Source organism: Grammomys surdaster, unplaced genomic scaffold (genome assembly GCF_004785775.1).
Source record: "Grammomys surdaster isolate TR1022 unplaced genomic scaffold, NIH_TR_1.0 193, whole genome shotgun sequence".
NCBI classification, from domain to species: domain Eukaryota; kingdom Metazoa; phylum Chordata; class Mammalia; order Rodentia; family Muridae; genus Grammomys; species Grammomys surdaster.
Window position 1 is genome coordinate 6,298,164 of NW_021604638.1, and position 20,041 is coordinate 6,318,204.

At 51.4% G+C, this 20,041-nt stretch overlaps 1 protein-coding gene across 7 annotated transcripts in view; it reads left to right on the forward strand.

The window, feature by feature from the left end:
* Positions 1-20,041, forward strand: part of Nfatc2 (nuclear factor of activated T cells 2) — a 123,525-nt gene that overhangs the window by 16,206 nt on the left and 87,278 nt on the right. For 4 of the 7 annotated variants that reach the window (XM_028769585.1, XM_028769583.1, XM_028769581.1 and 1 more), the window contains exon 2: positions 17,446-18,481. In XM_028769585.1, the coding sequence (XP_028625418.1) occupies positions 17,446-18,481 (1,036 nt within the window). The remainder of the gene's footprint in view (positions 1-17,445; positions 18,482-20,041) is intronic. The other 3 variants (XM_028769587.1, XM_028769586.1, XM_028769582.1) reach the window with 1 other exon arrangement.

The following is a 20,041-nucleotide window of genomic DNA, read 5'->3' on the forward strand; positions in this document are numbered from 1 at the left end:
TCTCTCTCTCTCTCTCTCTCTCTCTCTCTCTCTCTCTCTCTCTCTCTTTAATAACTTTGAAGTGGAGTAAGTTTCTGGAAAAGGCAGAGCTGGAAGAGCTAAAGTCAGAGTCTAGGCTTTGAACTACCACGGGAGGCCTCTGGCTCCTCCGCTGGCTAGGAGGCACTTGGTCCACGGGGCTATCTCAAGCAAGGAACAGGGTAGTGGGCTGGGGAGAGTCATTTGACATCTTTGGACCCTGGCTTGCTTGTGTGTAAATGGCTGAAGTGATAGTTCTGCCAGATAGTGTACTTGGAGTGACTTAGGCCACTGAACTCAACCCCAGTGCTTTTGTCTCTAGCGTTTCTTAAACCCTTGCTTCCACAGTCAGCGTGAGCCAAACACTCATCCAGCCGATTTCCTCATCACCTATCATGTTAGATCCTGAGGATACCAGGGAGAAAAGACCCAGTTCTGCCCACACTGAACCAGCGTCCCTTCTCAGGCCTCGCTTCACTTGTCTTTTCCAAGTGCACCAGCTGGTACCTCAAGTAGATTACATAAAAATGGACATGGTAGCCATCTTTGCCTTCTTTAGAATAGTATGTTGTTTTTAACTGTGTGTTTACATATGTAGCCATGTGTGGATTTGTGTACCGTGAGCATGCAGGTGTCTGCAGAGGTCAGAAGAGGGCGTTGGAGCTAGAGGCGCAGCTGGCTGTGAGCCACCCAGCGTAGATGCTGAGCACTGAACTCTGGTCCTCTGTAAGAATGACCTTGCTTTTGACCTTGGCAGGAGGACCTTGGATGCTGGTATAGAATTTAGATGTATGTATTCGTTCTGCTCAGAAGGTATCCATTCCTGTTTCCCTGGGAGTTTTACTAGGAACAGGACTTGATGGGCATAAAATGTCTTTTGAGTATCTATGACAAGATATAATCTTATTCTTAGACCTGTTGGCTGATATAGTAGAGGCCATCTGAGCATAAGTATCTGAGTCTGTACTGTCAGTAAGCTCATCTTTCCCAGTGTAAACACTACTTGGCCACTATGTACATTTTCTTGTGGTGATGCTATCTGTTTGATTGTATACTAAGGCCCTTTCCAGCAATATTCCCGAGTGATACTTACTGTGGTATTCTCATGTGTGCAGTGGCCTTAGGTTTCTCTTCTTTCTATGCCAAGGAACTTATGGGAGTCGGTTCTCTCCTTCCATCACGTGGGTGCCGGGTGCTGAACTCAGGTGGTCAGGTTTGGTGGCAAGTCCCTTCACCGGAAGAGTCAGCTCTATTTATGCTGTTTCTACAGGAGTCAGTTTGGGTAAATTGTAGCTAAGTAATGATTCCCTTCATCCAACCCTGTTTTTATATTTATTTGCCTGGAGATGTTTCAAGATCAACTCTCACCTCTCTGCTGGTGGATGAGAAGTCCAAGTTTATCCTGTATAGAGGGGAGAGGTAGGACACAAGGGTCCTGGCGGCTGCTGAGCCCACCCTGCAGGAGAGATGTGCGACGGGTGGTGGCCCCTCCCCTTCCATTAAAGTTCTTTTGGGCATGCTCAGGGTTCAGTGGACTCTTCCTCCTTCCAACTTGGAATTCTCTGGTCACCCCTAGAAGGATCATATTACCTGGATGCTGTGTTGGGAACAGATAGGTGGCAGTGCTCACTACCAGTTTGCCTCAGTGGGTCTGACCTTTCTGAGGTCAAACAAATGTCTCCTACCCCCACCCCTGGCATTTCTAGCTGAAGTCTGTTTCTGTCATCTTTACACTGCTGGGCTCACACTGTTTGAAAAGCTGATGAAAGTCACAGACACCACACATCTCCACACACACACACACACACACACATGCATGTGCACACATACACACACACACACACACACACACACGCATGCATGAACTGACTGCATGAATACACATATGTCATGAGCACAGAGTATATATGCACACACATACCGTCCACCTGTGGCCCCCAGGGCTCGGCTTCTCCTACCTCCCACTGCCTTGGGCTTTTCCCACCATTTCTCCAGGGAGTCATGGACCAGTAGTCCCTGATGTCATCTGCCCTTCAGCTTGAGAATACCTGCTCTCAACCCATTTGTGGGGCACAATGAAAACCTCAACCTTCCAGCAAACACATGGCATGCTGGTTCGGTGCCAGGCCCAGTGGGCGTGGAGATGAATGAGACCTGTTGCCTGCTTTTGCCTGGATTCCCTGGAACCAGCATGGGACACAGCCTGATAAACAAACGGGGACAAATGAGGTGCTATGATATAGTAACCGGCTATTTTTTGGTGCTGCTAAAAATAGGCCTGTATACTAGCTGGCTTGCTGGCTACACATGACATTCGGAGATGCTGCCCTTTGTGCCCTTTGAGTTAAGGACAGACCTTAATGAGCCTGCTCTGGTAAAACACCATCTGCAGGTGCCCCAGGGGAGGTGAGAAGAGCCCTGATCAGAGAGGAAGTGGGGCTGGAGTCACCTCCATCCCACTGTCCCCCCCACCTCCCCCATCATTCTATCTTGAAAAGCTCACTGTCTCTTATCATTAAATTCTGATGGGGAACAGAGGGACACAGACGCTAAAAGCAGCAGCATTCATGTTGGCTCCAGGACTCTACCCCAGAAGGCGGTGAGCTAAGGGCAAGAAAAGCAGCCACGCCTTGGCAATGCAAGGCCTGTCTGGAACAGGAGTGCTTAGAATCTGAGACTCTGTGTGCATTCAGCCTTACAGCACACAGCCAGAGTGTCCCCAGAGCATCCCGTAGCTGCGAGCATCCCGTAGTAGCTGCGAGCATCCCGTAGCTGCAGCCTTTAATAGGCGGCCGACAGGCTTGTGCATGACAGCTCCTGTATGTGACCAGGTGGGATAGGAGGGTCCATATGCCTGAACTCTTGAGCCTGAGCTCACCAGCAAAATAGATTTGGAAAAAGTACAGGATGGAAGGGGAAGTCAGTTCTTCTCTTTCTGCTTTTAATTTCTTCTTTCTCTCCCCTCCCCCTCCTCCCCTCCCCCTCCTCCCCTCCCCCTCCTCTCCGTCCTCCTCCACTTCCACCTCCCCTTCCCTTCTTCCTCTCTCATCTCATATAGCCAGCCCAGCTTGACCTCAAACTTTCTCTCTAGTCAAGGGTGGCCTTGAACTGTAGATGCTTCTGCCTCCGCTTCTGAAGTGCTGGGACCACAGGCCACCACACCCAGTTTATGAAGTGCCAGGGATGGAACCCCCAGGATTCATGCAAGCTAGGCCAGCACTCTGTGGAGACCAGCCATATCTCCCCTGGCCTCCGTTTTTGCTTCTTTCTCTGTCACGTGTGCTTCTTGGGGGGCACCCGAGCCCTTCTTCCCTCCGACTGTGCGAGTGAGAACACCATATATAAACCCCGAAGGCCCTGGCTTGACTTGTTGCCTCTCTGGGAACCTTGGCTGAGCAGAAATGCCAGGCCTGCAGCAAGCAGATCAGCGCTCGCTGGTCAGATGATGAAGAAGAGATGCTATTGAGGTCTCTTAGTGGGCTGCTGGAGGCCACGTGACTTTAGTTCTTGGCTCCTGTTTCTTATCTGTGCTGTGGCTGGTGAAGACAATGGCCTCGTTAGGGTGTAAGTGAGGGTTCTGTGAGGTGTGGGATTTCTGCCCCTGTGGCCCTAAGATATCTGGCTGTCCTAAGCATGCTCGCTCCTGTGGGAGAAAAGCCCCTTCCTTAGGCTGTGGTATGCCTTTAATCAGAAGAGCAGACGAGCCATGAGAGTGAGTGTCTGTTGGCTGTCAGGCTCTACCAGGTGCCTGAGCAAGTCGGCAAACACAGAAGCCTGTTTGGTTCTGACTCAAAGACCCCTGTTGGCTCTGCTCAGCCCAGGGACCCTGCGGGCTGCAAAGACTTTCTTAGTTGCTCCCATTCTGTGGCTGGAAAGTTCTGGAGGCTGCTTTCTGGGTGATGCAGGCTGCTCCAAGGTGTTATGTGCTGAGCCAGAAAGGAATAGCCTTGAAGACTCAACTCCATGATGGGTGCCCTGTGGCTTTCCCCCAGAGGGGACTTCCTCCCTCCCTAGCACAGGAAGTAGCCTCAGGCTCCCAGAGAGCTGTGGCCAGCTCACTTCCCTAGCTGCTGTGCCGAGCTGGGGTTTTGCTGACAGTTTCCAAACTGAGTTAGGGCATCAGGCTTGCCTGGAGACTGGGCTGTGCCAGGGTGCTACAGGCTGTGTGGTGCTCCACTTGGAGTACAGGGGAGCTCCCTTTGACTTTCCCTCTGACATTTTGTTACTAAATTTCCCCCAAAAGGCAAAACTAAGGGGCAGTGGTAGAATGGGGCATCTCATCCATGTCTCCCATCCATGGCTTCTCCCTCAGTGTCTTTATAATTCATAGTATTGTATAGTTAACAGATCAGAAAGTATCAAAGATATGGACATCTGCAGAGGTGGTACACGCCTTTAATCCTAGCCCTCAGGAGGCAGAGGCAGGGGCAGGGGCAGGGGCAGGGGCAGGGGCAGGGGCAGAGGCAGAAGCAGGAGGATCTCTGTGAGTTTGAGGCCAGCCTGGTCTAGGGTAAGTTTCAGGACAGCTAGGGCTACACAGAGAAACCCTGCCTTGAAAAACCAAAACCAAAACCAACCAGCCAACCGAAAACCCCAAAGATATGGATACTTGAGAAAAATCAATATGGCTGCTCTTGGGGTATTGGACTCTGGAGCCCCCAATATCAAAACCCTCCAATAGAGTGCATAGTTCACTCCCCCTGGCTTTAGTAATGATTAAAAGTAAAATGTCTTCAGAGTCAGGGAGATGGTTTGGTGGGGAAAGGCGTGCTCTGAGCAAGCCCAGCAACCTCAGCTCCATCCCCAGGACCCACATGAGAGAAGCAAAGAAGGGACAGCCACACGTTGTCCTCTGACCACCACGTGCATATCAGAGCACATACCGATAATAAATGGAAATTTAAAAACGAAAAAAATGGTACCAGCACATTAGTGGCTTAGTTCCTAAAGATGCTTGCTACCAAGCGGGACAACCTGGGACAACCTGAATTGACTCCAGGAATCCATAAGGTGGAAGGAGAAAACTGATTCTTGCAGGTTGCCCTTTGACCTCCCATGTGTGGGTCGGGCACATGTATGCATGCACAGAAACACACAAATGTAAAATAATGCAAACATTTTGTTTTAAAGGAAATTCTTTCAAATGAGTAAAATGATGTTTCCACAGCTTTTTTTGTTTTTGCTTTGTTTGTTTGTTTTGAAACAGGGCCTTATGTAGCACAGGCTGGCCCCAAATTTGTCGAGGATTACCTTGGATTTCTGATCCTCTCGCCTTGATCTCCCAAGTATTGGGATTATGGGAATGTCCCTCCACAACCAGTGTTTTTGCTTACTTTCTTGTTGTTGTGATAAAACACTGACCAAAACCAACATGGGGAAGAAGGGACTTGTTTGACTTGCATGCCCTGGTCATAGTTTGTCACTGAGGGAAATCAGGGCAGAGCTCCAGCACAAACCCGGAGGCAGAAGCTGAAGGAGAGGCTGTGGAGGCCGGAAGCCTCACTTCTGGCTTGTTCAGCTACCTTTCCTATAGCCCAGGCCCACCAGCCTAGAGGTGGCACCGCCCACCGGCCCAGAGGTGGCACCGCCCACCGGCCCAGAGGTGGCACCGCCCACCGGCCCAGAGGTGGCACCGCCCACAGTGGACTAGGCCCCCTCCCACATTGATTAGCAATCAAGAAAATGTTCGAAACATGTGTTCAGAGATGCAGGCAGATTTTCCAGAGGTTTCTCTTCCCAGGTGTGTCACATTTACAGCTAAGATCATCCACCACACACAGTTTGTGAGAATTTGCCGGTGGAACCCGGGACTCTGCATGCTAAGACCACGCTGTAATGACTGGGCCACATCCCCAGCCGGCAGATGTTGTCTTCCCAACATTTCTGATGCACAGCTGGTTGGATCTACAGATGGGAAGGGCAAGAATACAGATAGCCAATGACAGAAACGTTGCTAAACCTAAAATAGTTTACGTCTGCTATAACAGTCTTACTGTTTCCCGGAGGGTTTTTGCTGTTTTTTGTTTGTTTGTCTGTTTTTTTGTTTTGTTTTGCATCCAGTCCTAAAGATCCTTTCATTGTGAGTGGTTGACTCAAACATTGCTCCTTTTACGTTTTGAAAATCCCAGTCAGACAATTTTCTTACTGTTTATCTTTTGAAGAAATCGGATCATGTCTCAGGGCTCTCCTCTGTGCCGTAGATATTACTAGGTGAACCATCCAGTGACTTTTTTTTTTTTTACCATGGCATGTTTGTGTGTTTGTGGGGGTGTGCTCTCAAGTGCATTTGCATATGTCTGTTTGCCTGAGTGTACATGTGCTCTGTGTGTGTGTGTACAAGTGCCTGTGTGTCTGTGTTCGAAGGCCAAAGGCTAACTTTGGATGTCTTTCCTCAGAGGCTGTCTGACTTGCCTTGTTTGAGGCGGGGTCTCTCGCTGACTGGAAACACACCAGTTTAGCTGGACTGCCTGCTCAGCAAACCCCTAGGCTCTGCCTGGCTTCAGTTCCCCAGTGCTAGAATTAAGAGAGAGCCCTGTCACTGTGCCTGGCTTTTTTTTTTTTTTTTTTTATGTGGGTGCTGGGCTCAACTTGGTAAGCACTTTACCAACTGAGCTGTCTCCACATCCCCTGGCATTTACTTCCAAAGCCCTGTGCCCTGGACCTTTAATGTGTTTTCTCTCTCCCTTTTAGTAGGGCTGGGCTGGAGGCAGAGTGGGGGGAGTTCCTTTTCCTGAGCGGGCACTGGGGCCCAGCCTGCCTTCTAATCTAAGGATTTGGAAAAGGGCCTGTTTTAGTTAATAAAGTACATTTCTCCTAGCAAGCCCTTCCCTGTGAATTTTAATTGAGCTATGCCTGAGTGAGCTTTCGGAAGGCAAGAAAGTGGCCTGCTAGGACGCATGGGATTTGTCAAGGCCTTATCAAAACAGCCCTGCTGGCTACGACACAACCCACCCAGTTCACGTCGGCCCCGCAGGAAGAGATGAAGTTAGACAGTCACCGGCTTCTCTGCAGCTTCTGCCTAGCCTAGCCTCCTCCAAGAGCTGAGCCCCTTCACCCATTCCCACTCCCTCGGAAGCCAGAGCCCTGCAAGCAAACCTTCCCCTTGGTGACCATGAGGCCATGAAACCCTCAACCTGGGACTCAAACCAAACACCAATGCCTATTGACAGAACATGTCTTCTTTATACCCCTCCCATATAATGTGAGTGCCATGTTCCAGAGGTGGGCACACTTAATCAGTCACACACACACACACACCTGGTCATTAAGACATTCCTCCCAATCCATCGAGCAGAGGTGACATCACCCACCACGGATTTCAAACCTGCAGCCCACCTTCTGAGGATTAGGCAGGCAAACAGCCCCTTCCCTCAGCCTTTAAGATGACTGCTGCAAACCTTTCAGGCTTAAAGGGTTTCCCTCACTTCTGCAGGCAAACCCCACCAGTCCTGTTTCTGTGGGAGAATTATCTGACGTCTATTTTTGGTGACTACTGACAGGTCTTCCCTTCTCCTTTTGCCGAGAAAGCTCTCCAGATCTCCAGATCTCAGGCTCGTTCTCCAGGAGCCTTCGTCTTTAAAAGTGGAGGGAGGGCAGCTGATGAGGAAAGGAAATGAAGAGCTATCCACAGGAAGCAGCACCTCCTCCCCCACTTCTGAAAAAGAAACCTTTAAGAAGCACCACATAGGAGAATCCCGGGATTGGCATTGAGCACATCCCTGCCTGTGTGACCCTGTTTATGTGAAATTCAAGGCCAGCCAAGCCCAGTCTAAGGCAAGAGAGTTCAGATGGTTTAGTTCTTTGCTGGGCACCGGGAAAGGAAGCCCCTCAGGGCAGCAATAGTCTTGAGCGCATGTGTATGCGCATGCGCATGCGCAAAACCCAGGACACCATGAGGTAGCTATTCATTATAACTGTGTGATACCACATCAGTTGTGCATTTGTGTGATGTCTTTGTGCGTGTCCGTGTGTCCATGTGTGTCCGTGTGTGCGTGCGTGTGTGCATGTGTGCGTGTCTGCGTGTGGCCTTGGGGGATTCCCTGTACCTGACCTTCAAGTTTCCCTATCCCTACCAGGGGGGTGTTGGTAGTATCAGCCTGCCAGCTTGTTATAAACTTCTGGAAAGGATCACATGCAGGCTTAGTGGACCCCAAAACACCTCAACTGCTAAAGGGCCCCTGGTGCCCTCTGCTTAAAGGAGACCTTGAGGCTTACAGGGTGCACTTGGCCCCCCATCTTTCGATGCAGCCCAGGGCGCTGTGTTTTTGCAAGCATCGTACCAGCTGCTGCTCTGCTGGATTCCTTGCTCTGGTTCTGTCCCCTGACCTCTCATGTGGGTGCCTGGCTTGGTGGCAGACTTGGAGGCACTACCGAAGCTGCCTCTGTCTGGTGAAGGCAGACAGCTGTCTTCCTTGAGACAAGGTCAGCATAGGGTGCCAGGCGGCCTCTGCCAGCACCTCCATGCTGGCGAGACAAGACGGTAAACGTCCCCTCGTCTTCCCTGGTGTTCTTGGACCCACTGATCTGGGTGGAATTTCTCAACTTTCAGGGCCCTGTCTGTGTGTGTCACCTCTGAATAAAGGGTGTGACAACCTGGATCCTCTCCATCGCACACATGACTCATTTATGGGGAATCCAGTCACCACTGCCCTCTGTGGGCAGTGAGGGAGGGGGCAGGGGACTGAAGGCTTGGGGGAAGTTTGTTGAGAGCCCCCTTCATTATTTAAAGGCCATTGGTGACTCTTGAAAGTGTTTCTCCCTGTAGGCTGTGAAGACAGCCAGATGGGAAATCCGCTGCCTTCCTGGCCTGCTATGGGGTTCCTGAAGTCACATGTGCAGGGGTTTAGGGGCGCCTCAGGTCTATTCTGAGACAGAGAACCTATCCCCTTTCATTGCTGCCAGTATGTGTTGACTGGCCACGCATCTTGTGTGCTACCATGATGCCTCAGTGCTAGACCTCAGATGTGAGCTCAAGAAGTATTGGAATAGCCGGGCAGTGGTGGCGCACGCCTTTAATCCCAGCGCTTGGGAGGCAGAGGCAGGTGGATTTCTGAGTTCGAGGCCAGCCTGGTCTACAGAGTGAGTTCCAGGACAGCCAGGACTATACAGAGAAACCCTGTCTCGAAACCCCCCCCCAAAAAAAAAGAAGGAGAAGAAGCATTGGAATAGTAGGGACAGGGACCCCCAGATTCGCAACCCCTCCTGCTATAGGTCTGTGTCCCTCCCCACAAGGCACTTCCTATCGGCCTAGTAAGCTTCCTATTTTTGCCATCATATCCCACTTCCTAAAAATTCTGCCTGCCTGTGCTTTTAGATATTTGAAAGCTTGTATGCAGGTTGTTTCTCTCTTCCTCTCTTCCCTCCCTCCTTCCCTCCTTCCCTCCCTCCTTCCCTCCTTCCTTCCCTCCCCCCCTCTTTCTCTCTCTGTTTTCTTTTGGAATAGAGTCTCAGGCTGGGCCTGGAGCCCACTATGTAGCCCAGGCTGGTCTCAAATGCCAAGAAACCCCCCTGCCTCAACTTTACAAATACAGGGACTCCAGTGTGTGTACCTGGCTTTCTTTAGTGGCATCCTGGCCTTGACCACGGTCCATTATTGAGCATGAGTGCCCATCTGGTAGGAGGCAAAGGAGGAAAGAAAGCTGGCAGAGACCACTGAGTGGCTGGAGTGTGATTTTTAACTCTACCCTGGCCAAATGAAAAAGAACCTTCTAGAAGAAGAGTTTGGATCTTACGTTGTCAGGCCAACAATGGCCCCCCACAGCAGGTTCAGTCCTGGGGGCCCCTCGTTCCCCTCATTGTCAAGGCATCACCATTCCAAAAATAGCCTCTTTCACGAGAAGTGGGGGTTCCGTGGGGGTTGTGGGGGTGTGTGGAGGAGCCAAGTTGCCTCAGAGTGTCTCAGCTCTGCAGCTTCAAAGCTCTGTGACTCTGGGCAGATTACTCACCCTCTCTGACCCTCATTTTCCCCATTTGTAAAACTGGGAAAACTATATTACCTGTTTCATAGTGTTCTTGTGAGAAAAGCTAACCGACTCATGTTGGTTGTGTATGGTGGTCACAGGTAGAAAGCAAATGGCTCAGGCGTGTTGACGCCTAACGCTTCTGTTATGACAAGCAGCTTACTGAGTCACTGGCAGTTCAGTGAGAGTTAGTGGCTTTACTCCCAGGCGGGGGGGGGGGGGCGGGTGGAGGATGGGGGGAGCACAAGTCACAGGAGGGAGCACTTTCTCTAGCTGCTTCACACACTTCCAGAGGTCTGCACAGTCTGGGATGCCAGGAGAATTCTTCAAGTGCTGACCAGTCCATTTTATTTCTGTAAAATTCCTTCCTCTTTTACAGAACACTTTTGGAGAGGTTGGGGCTAGAGCGTGCCACACTGTCAAACCAAACAGAGAAACCATAGCAGAGGAGGTCAGAATTGTTAAAAAGGTTTACCCAGTGTCCTTGGATAAATGTATTTGGGGCTTTGTCTGGAGCAGGTGAACTGCCCTGTGTGAGAAAAACCAACTGACCTGTGTCGTTACCTGTGAGGAGTCAGAGTACTCGGGTCACATATGGAAGAGGAGGGGTGCCCTGGGTTCTTTGGACACAGCGAGCAGCCTTTTGCTAATGGTAGGTTAACCTGGCCCCTGCTAGGATCCTACTCCGGGTACGTGAAGCTAGCTCTCTGTGCCTCCATTTCCTTGTAGATAGGCAGCCAGTCTTGTCCTGCAGTTCCAGAAAAAGTGGTAGAGGACTCCCCAAGTATTCTCAGGGTCTAGATGTTGAGTGAGCCCCATGGCCTCATGGGAAGAGCATTGTGTTGGTTTGAGACAGCCTTGGGTATCAGTTGTAGAACCAAATGGCCAGTTGAAGCTATGGGGATTCAGAGGGAGCAGGAATGAGCAAGGGGTTCAGAGCAGCTACTGGAGGTGGTAGGACACCCAAGGATGCTTGCTCAGGCTCCAGGGTGTGGCTCACTGGTGATGCTTCAGACAGACTGAGCCTCTGCAGAGTGCAGGAAGTGCAGGTCGAAGCTTTGAAACCCAGAGCCGCAGGCCTCAGTCGATCCTGTAAAGCAGGGGGACATTTGAGTGGCCAGCTGTTGGAGTGGGCGGGGCAACAACTCAGCCACATGCACACCAGCCCCAGCTACAAAGTATCCTTAGGTTGGAATGGGGCCAGAATCTCCAGCCCACGGTGGGCATGTCCCATCGGTTCCCAGAAAGGACTCTGGGTAGGTGAAGCTAGCTCTATGCTTCCATTTTCTCATCTGTGGAGGGCGAGCAGGCTGTCCCTGCTGCTCATGTAGAAGTGAGAGTTAAAATCCACGTCTTGTGTCAGGTGCTGACGCCAGTGTCTGGTGGCTCCACCCCTAGTATTTTAGCTACCTGACCTCTGCACTCACCTTCTCCAGGTGGAGGGACACATCAGTGACCATGTCAGTGGACCTCACCATAGGGCTCTTTAGAAGTTGAGCTTAAAAGCTACTGTAGTCTACAGTCTAGTCTGGTTACTCAGGAAGATGGTGGCCCAGGAGAAGGAAGCTGGAGGTATGGAAGGGGATTATGGGCAAGGGGAACAGTGAATGTGAAGAGTGTGTGTGTGTGTGTGTGTACGCGTGCGCATGCATGCATGTGTCGGGGAAGAGGACAAGATAGAGGACCAGGATAGCTATGGCTCCTGCCTTCCACCTTCATCTGGGGACCCAGGCATCTGTCATGGTTGGTGACATGAGGTAGCCCACCACAAGTGCATGGCACATAGAGAGAGCTGTCTCCTCTTTAAAATTTTATTTATTGATTTTGTGTTTATGGGTGGTTGCCTGCATGCATGGCTGTGTACCATGTGCGAGCCCGGTATCTTTGATCAGAAGAGGTATCAGACGTCCTGGGACTAGAGTTACAGATGGTTGTGATCCTCCATGTGGGTGCTGGGAATCGAACCTGGGTTCTCTAGAAGAACAGCCAGTGCTCTTAACCACCGAGCCATCTCTCCAGCCCCAGGCTCTCTCCTTCTAGACACTGTTTTCTCTTTGAGTTGGTAGGAGTGGTGTCTTGGGAATACTGCCAACTCTTGAGTGCCTTTCTAAGTCGTGAGTTCCCCTCTGCTGCCTTAACATGAGCACACTGTGCAGGGTCAGAGTTCCATGCCATAGCTCGATGGTGCTGGCAAGCCAAGGTGTTTAGTGGTTGACAAAACCTGTTCACCTCTGCCCGCCACACAAATTATACCTCAAAGAAAGAGCAGTGGGAGGGGAGAGTGGGGTGAAATACAGGCTTAGAGCCTCTGTCCAGATGGTCCACTTGAATGTAGACACACACACACACACACACACACACACACTCACCCCTTGGTAGTACTATAGATTAAACAGCCTCACATATCCAAGTGTCCGCTACTGAGCCTACCCCTGGTCCTCTTCCATGGGTCTCGCTAAGTTGTTCATGCTTGCTTTGAACTCACTCTGTAGTTCAGGTAGGCCCTGAACTGGGTGATGCTCCTGCCTCAGCCTCCTGGAGTGTTGTGACCCATTCCTTTCAAAATAAAAGTTAAGACGTGGGGCTGGACAGATAGCTCAGTGGTTAAGCTCACTTGGTGCTGTTCCAGAGGACCATAGCATTCACGTCTGCTGGCTCACAGCCATGTGTAACTGCAGCTTCAGAGAGCTCTGACAGTCTCTTCTTGTGTCTGTGAACACACACACACACACACACACACACACACACACACACACTTTAAAAAGAAAAAGATGAGAGTGGAGTCAGGCATAGTAAGTATATAATGTTTACTAGCAATGCTGCCTAGAGCCAAGACATGTGAAGAAGTTTCTGGAAACCCTCCGGAGAGAACTGGCATGGAGGTGTGGTTCTGAGTGGAGCTGCTTCCGTCTGGGCTGTGGGCAGGTGAGGGCAGTAAGACCCAGCTGGCACACGGGCTGTTTCCAAAGAGCCCAAGAGTGAGTGTCCTAGCCACTCACAGAAAGATGTTAATGGCTTGCCATTTGTGAGATTTGCTGTCAAATCCCTGAGAAAGCAAAGACTCTTTGTTACCTTCACACCCCTGCTGGCTGTTAAACATTTATAGACTTGGGGAGAGACAAGAGGGGAAAAAAAAGTAAAGAAAACTGCCACCAGCTCGGATTAAACCAGTGTAAACACTGTGATACTAGGCTCACTGGGCCTGGCTACTCCTTAGGACTCTGAGGCAGTGTGTGTGTGTGTGTGTGTGTGTGTGTGTGTATGGCAATGTGTGTGGCCATGTATGTGGCTGTGTGTTTATACACCTATGTGTGTGTGTGTGTGCTTTTGTATACACCCATGTGTATTCCCATGTTTTTATGTGTATGTGTGTGTGTACTGTGTGTGTCCCTCATGTTTGTGTGTGTAGCCGTGTGTGTGTGTGTGTGGCTTTGTATGTGTATGTATGCGCCCATGTGTGCACCCACATGTGTGCATATGTGTATGTATACTGTGTGTGTTCCCTATGTTTGTGTGTGTATGTGTGTGTGTGTGTTTGGCTTGGTTTCTTGAGACAGGGCCCTACTCTGTCATCCAAGCTATCTCTGAATTCACAGCATTTCTCCTGCCTCAGCCTCCCAAGTACTGGCATTATGGGTACTACCATAATCGTGTGTCCCCCATGTTGTGTGTCCACGCTGGCTACAGTTCTGGATTGCTTACAATATCCTGAGCTTGTTTTTGAGGCAGAGAGTTTGAGTGTGGATGGGATCTCTGTACAGGGCTGGTGTCTGGCTTGGTCAGTTTGTAGAGAGTGGGTTCTCAGAACATCACTGAACATGGGTCTGGTGCTCACTGGCTCCTAGGTTAGACATCTGTGCTGTGCTGTCTGCCGGGAAGTGGCATGTGTGTGTGTGCACACACGCCGCACCCGCTCAGGTTCAGAAGCACTTCACCCTGAGTACCAGATAAACTCCAGCTCTGCAGACCCAAGCTAGAGAATCAAAGCGCCGAAGGATGCAGACAAGCTCTTCCTCTGTCCTCTTCTAAGTGAGACTGTGGGGCCCGGAGTGGGTGGGGACTTTTCTTCTGCCGCTAGCCAGTTAGCAGCAGAGCGAGGCTAGGTTCTGTTTCCCGCCCAGTCAGCAGAGTTCCGTTGTCACAAGTCATGTTCCAAGTCACCTCCACTTCCCCCCACCTGCTCCACAGAGGCTAATTATGTTTGTGAAATTAAGCTTGTTTTCTTTGCATAATACAGAAACCAAAAGTCTCCTTTTAGCAGGGCTGCGGAGATGGCTTGGCGTGTGAGCATGAGGAGTCTGAGTTTGAATCAAGCTCCTGTAACTCCAGTGCTTTTTGGGCAGAGACAGGAGGATCGCTGGCACTTGCTGGTCACCAGGCCGGCTCAAAGTTCAGTGAGGGACCCTGACTCAAAGAGAATAAAGTGGAGAGTGGGGGCAGGACACCTGACATCGTCCTCTGGCCTTGTGTGCTCCTAAGTGTGTACACATACACATATGTGCACACCCCCCACATACGTGTGCCCCCTCCCCGTTTAGACAACCCACCCTGTGTCCACCTTTCTTTACTACTGAATCTCAGTGGTCCCCACTGCTTGGTGTAGAAGGACTTTTGTAGGTCACTGTTGGAATGAACCAGAACCTCTGCCAGCCCCAGGGCTGCAGACACTAACCTACCACTTGCTCCTCTCCTACAGATGTGAGAGTCCACGAAGGAAGCATTTCTGAGAGTGGTGCTAAGAGCTCTGGGCTGCAGTTGGGATTTTGACGGATGTTACCTATCCAGTCATCCTCTCTACAGATGACGCCCTCTGCCTTGTAGGGCCAGGTAGTGACATTGTGGAGGAGTGTTGTCAGGGTCCCATGTGATTTTCATGGGGTGCATTCCTTTAAAGAGGAATGGCCTACCTTGTGCCAGCTCCCATCCAGGTGACAGAGGCTCAGTAGTACTTAGGAGAGTCCTCATGGCATCTCTGGTCAGGTGACAGGCAGACTAGCTAATCAATAGCTGATGCCACAATTACTTCGGTAGAATTAGGGGACATACAGGGTGTAGAGCAGCCACCCCTGGGGGCGGGATGTGAGCTGTTTAAGGGACAGTGACAGAGCTTGTGGGCCTGGGTGAATGGAGCTGTTGAGGTAGAGGGAATAGAAACTGCCAAGTCTCGAGGTCAGGAGGAAGTGAGTGCTTCCTCCTCAACCCCACACTGCCTGGGATCCAGAGAGAGGAGAGGCGGAGGGTGGGCAGACTCCAGCCATGCTGGCCCAAGGGAGGTCATTTGTTTTTCATGTTAAGAGTGGTGAGCAGCCCTTTGGGAGCTCTCATCTGGAACAGGGGCACCATCTGGGCATGTTGAGGTCAATTCAGCTAAGCTGGAGTACACTTCCTCTATGGTGGCCCAGAAAAGGTACACAGAGGCCAAGGACGACCGGAGTGTCCACCCCAGCTCCCCAGAGCAGGAGACCCCATTCTTGGCTTGCAGGACACCGGGTGTGATTCTTTTATGAATCCTCTAGGTTTGTGGTGTAAGTGCCGGGAACTGCAGTAGGTGCCAGGCGAACAATGCTGACCCACAGGGAATGTGAACCCAACCTCAGTGGAGCTTAGAATCAGGAGAACTACCAACACCCATAAAGAGCCAGAGAGTAAATATTTTAAGACTTGTGGCTCATATAGACCCTGCCAAAACTCTAAGCTCTCCTGTTCCAGTGAAGAAACTCTAGGAATAAATAGACATGGTTGTGTACCAATAAAACTTTATCAGCAGATAAAATGTGGGTCCTTGGAGTGTGGTTTGCCTGGCCCGTATTTAGCAGGACAAGGTCTTTAAGCACACATATGTATCAGATGCGGATCGATCTGGTAGTGGGTACAAAGGCAAGGTGGCAGAAGGGGGTTTGGGGTGCTCAATGGGGCTATCTCTGAGCTACTTGGGGGACACTGGACACAGGTGGAATGGGGATACAGGCTGATGACAGCCACAGACGGGGCCCATGATGACCAACATAAAAGACCAGAGGAAGCACGAAAGGACAGTTTCCAGAGCGGACATTGGTCAGAGGAGATTTTGGGAAACTGAGAGAGAATTGGGGGGGGGGGGCTTCACTCAAGACGGACATGTGTGCAGGGAGCGCCGGCGCTGGTTTGTGACTTGATAGCAGAGAGGTGAGGGTTTGCTGGTGGCTGGGGTAGGAGCCAGATGGAGAAATCAGGCCTTGGAGAAAGAGTTGGTGTCAGGTGGTGGGAACTAACATCCCTTGGTGGCTCTGGAGAAATTCCCCAGTGAGGAATGTTAGGAGTCAGGCTTGGGGTTTGTTTAGGTGTCATTGCTTGGGGTTTAAGGGACAGAATGAGGTGACAGAGCAAAATAATCTACTGGAGTGACCCTCTCGTCTCTGGTGGGCCGTTGAGATGTGACAGCAGAGATTCCAAATGGCCGTCGCTGTTATAAAGGTATTCGGGCCACCCTGGATCCCTCCTCTTAATGGTTTGAAAGAGTTCTGAGTCTGCTAATTTCGTGTCTTTGGGGACTCTTGTCTCCTCCTGGGCCATACCTATAAATGGACATGAATGAGCAGGGAATCCAGTTCTAGAAAGCTTCTCACGCTTGGGTGTGGCCCTCTCAGACGCAGACTCATGGATCTCAGAGTCCATGTTGGTTCTCTGTATCCTGAGGTCACATCACACATGTGAAATGAGAAGGCCAACCGTAGCCCTGTAGAGTTAGCAAATTCTAGTAATGGGGTCGTGACCCGCAGACATGAAATAACCTCCGTTGGGAGGGAGACTCAGAGTGTAAGATACCCAGCTGGGGGTCTGTGGTCCCGTGAGCTATGAGAGAGATCAAATCCACTTGAATGTCTTTTCTCTGTGACTGTGCACAGGCGTGTTGATGCAGGCACGTGTACAAGGCCATGTGTGTGTATATATGTATGCGGGGATACGGAGACCAATGGTTGATATCGGGTGTCTCCCTCAAATCCTCTCCACCTTTGTTTTTTATGACAGGGTCTCTCCCTGAACTTGTAGTTTGTTGATTTGGCTACAATATCTGGCCAATGAGCTCTGGGCTTCCCTGTCTCTGCCTCCCCACTTTGACTTTTATGTAGGCTCTGGGGATCAAACTTGGGTCCTCAGATCCACGTGGCAGGCAGTTTCCCGACCAAACCTTCTCTCCAGCCCCTAAAATTCCTTTCTGAGAGGATCTTAGGCCTCAGCTTGGAGACTCTTAGGCCAGTTTGTCTTCCTTACTTCATGGATCCATGGCTTATGTAGCCCCAATGTCTCATTCTGGACTCTCTTGAGGGGATTTGGGACTAAGTGGCTTCATTTGTGGCAAGCTCAGGGTTTGGCATGGTGGGGTATTAGAACCAACCAGTGGCAGGAGACCACACCCACCCACGACTGTGACTCCACACCCCAGTTCTGTTTTAGAGGCTTAAAGACCCCCTCCCCCTTCTCTTTCCAGAAGAACCGATCGCACATAAGGCCATCAGCTCACCCTCCGGACTCGCATACCCGGATGATGTCCTGGACTATGGCCTCAAGCCATGCAACCCCCTCGCCAGTCTCTCTGGCGAGCCCCCTGGCCGGTTCGGAGAGCCGGATAGTATAGGGTTCCAGAACTTTCTGAGCCCAGCCAAGCCAGCAGGGGCTTCGGGCCCGAGCCCTCGGATCGAGATCACTCCATCCCACGAACTGATGCAGGCAGGGGGGGCCCTCCGTGGGAGAGACGCCGGCCTGGCCCCCGAGCAGCCGGCCCTGGCCCTGGCCGGCGTGGCCGCCAGCCCGAGGTTCACCCTGCCCGTGCCCGGCTTCGAGGGCTACCGCGAGCCGCTTTGCTTGAGCCCCGCTAGCAGCGGCTCCTCTGCCAGCTTCATTTCTGACACCTTCTCTCCCTACACCTCGCCCTGCGTCTCACCCAATAACGCCGGGCCCGACGACCTGTGTCCCCAGTTTCAAAACATCCCTGCTCATTATTCCCCCAGAACTTCTCCAATAATGTCACCTCGAACCAGCCTCGCCGAGGACAGCTGCCTGGGCCGACACTCGCCCGTGCCCCGTCCGGCATCCCGCTCCTCCTCACCCGGTGCCAAGCGGAGGCATTCGTGCGCAGAGGCCTTGGTTGCCCCTCTGCCCGCAGCCTCACCCCAGCGCTCCCGGAGCCCCTCGCCACAGCCCTCGCCTCACGTGGCACCCCAGGACGACGGCATCCCCGCTGGGTACCCCCCCACGGCCGGCTCTGCTGTTCTCATGGATGCCCTCAACAGCCTGGCCACTGACTCGCCCTGCGGGATTCCCTCCAAGATATGGAAGACCAGTCCTGACCCGACGCCCGTGTCCACCGCCCCGTCCAAGGCGGGCCTGGCCCGCCACATCTACCCTACTGTGGAGTTCCTGGGGCCGTGTGAGCAGGAGGAGAGGAGGAATTCCGCGCCGGAGTCCATCCTGCTGGTACCACCCACCTGGCCCAAGCAGTTGGTGCCAGCCATTCCCATCTGCAGGTGAGTGGGACTTTGGGAGCTGTCCGTGCCCGAGTGTGCCCTAGGGAGCGGGTTTTCTCACACAGTGTGTGAGGACTGACTGTGTGTCCTGGCTCTGCCGTTCATTGCCTGTGTGAACATGGGCATTGTGCCACCCTCCTGTTGTTGCACCTGAGACAGACATTGGTAAACAATTACGATTCTCTTTGAGACTGTTCCCAGAGCAGTCATCACTAATCAATCAGAACTCTCCTGCATTTGTGCCAGCACATTTTTGGGTCTTTGTTCATTTCCCATAAAATGATAAAATGAGAATAATAGCGGCGCCTACCTCTTACTGGCTTTTTTTTTTTTTCATCAAGAACTAGGTCGAAGGACATATGCCAGAGTCCTGGCTTAGAGGTCAGGAGCAGAACAGCTCTCTTATGTTCTTACAGGGGGTCTAAGTTCCCTCCCCTGCTGCTGCACTAAAACACCCAGACACATACAAGTAAAGAAACAAGACTCTGTTCTGGCTCACAGATCCAATGTTCAGCCATCATAGTGGGAACATCAGAGGCAGGAGCTTGCATCTACAGTCAGGAAGCAGATAACTTTTTATACTATCCAGGATTCCAGCCTAGGGGATGGTGCCTCCCACAGTGGGTGACTATTCCCACCTTAATTCATCTCATCAAGATCATCCGGGCACACCTAGTGGCCTGTCTCCCAGGTGATTCCAGAGCTCAAGTTGACAGTTGAGATGAACTCACTCTGGAGCCTTCTTCCCCAGGGGACCTTTAGGAAGAACTTCTTTGCTGACAGGCCTTGTGCCAGGAGATTGATCTCATAGTAGAGGGACAACAGTGACATCAATAACCACCTGTGTCCAAGGGGCCCTGCTTTGTGCCTGCCCGCAGAACTCTGTGTGGCATCCTGCCTCTTCCTCGTGTGAACCTGGGTTGGTTATGTGGCATTTAAAAAAATCCTCATTTGGATGCCGAGCAGGAACATGTACTGTCTCCCCTCTCTGCCTTACCTGTCAGATGAAACACAGGAGGCCCGAATGGTCACTGTTACTCTGTGTGACCCACACAGTGCTTCTTTAGCAGATGGAAGCACGCTCACCTGATAAAACACAGCGTTGAATTGAGTTGGCAAAACCTGGCTGAGCTTGTCAGCACCTCACAGGCTGCACGAAATGGAAAAGGATACACTGGATGGATGGATGGACGGATGATGGATGGATGGATGGTCTCTGCCATATGTGAAAATCAGGAGGTGCCATGGGAACTCATGCATGTGCCACCTCAGAGAACCTTTAAGTATAAAAAAAATCTATGAAATAAAACTGCGTATCTGCCCGCCCACCTATTCATCCATCCGTCTGCTTACCTATCTCATCCATCTAGCCACCAATGCATGGAGCCCATTTACACATCCACTGACCTATCCCATCCATCTATTCATCCATCTATTCATCCATCTATTCATCCATCCATCCATCTACCCATCCATCTACCCATCCATCCACTCATCCATCCATCCATTCATCCATCCATCCATCCACTCATCCATCCATCCACTCATCCATCCATCCAT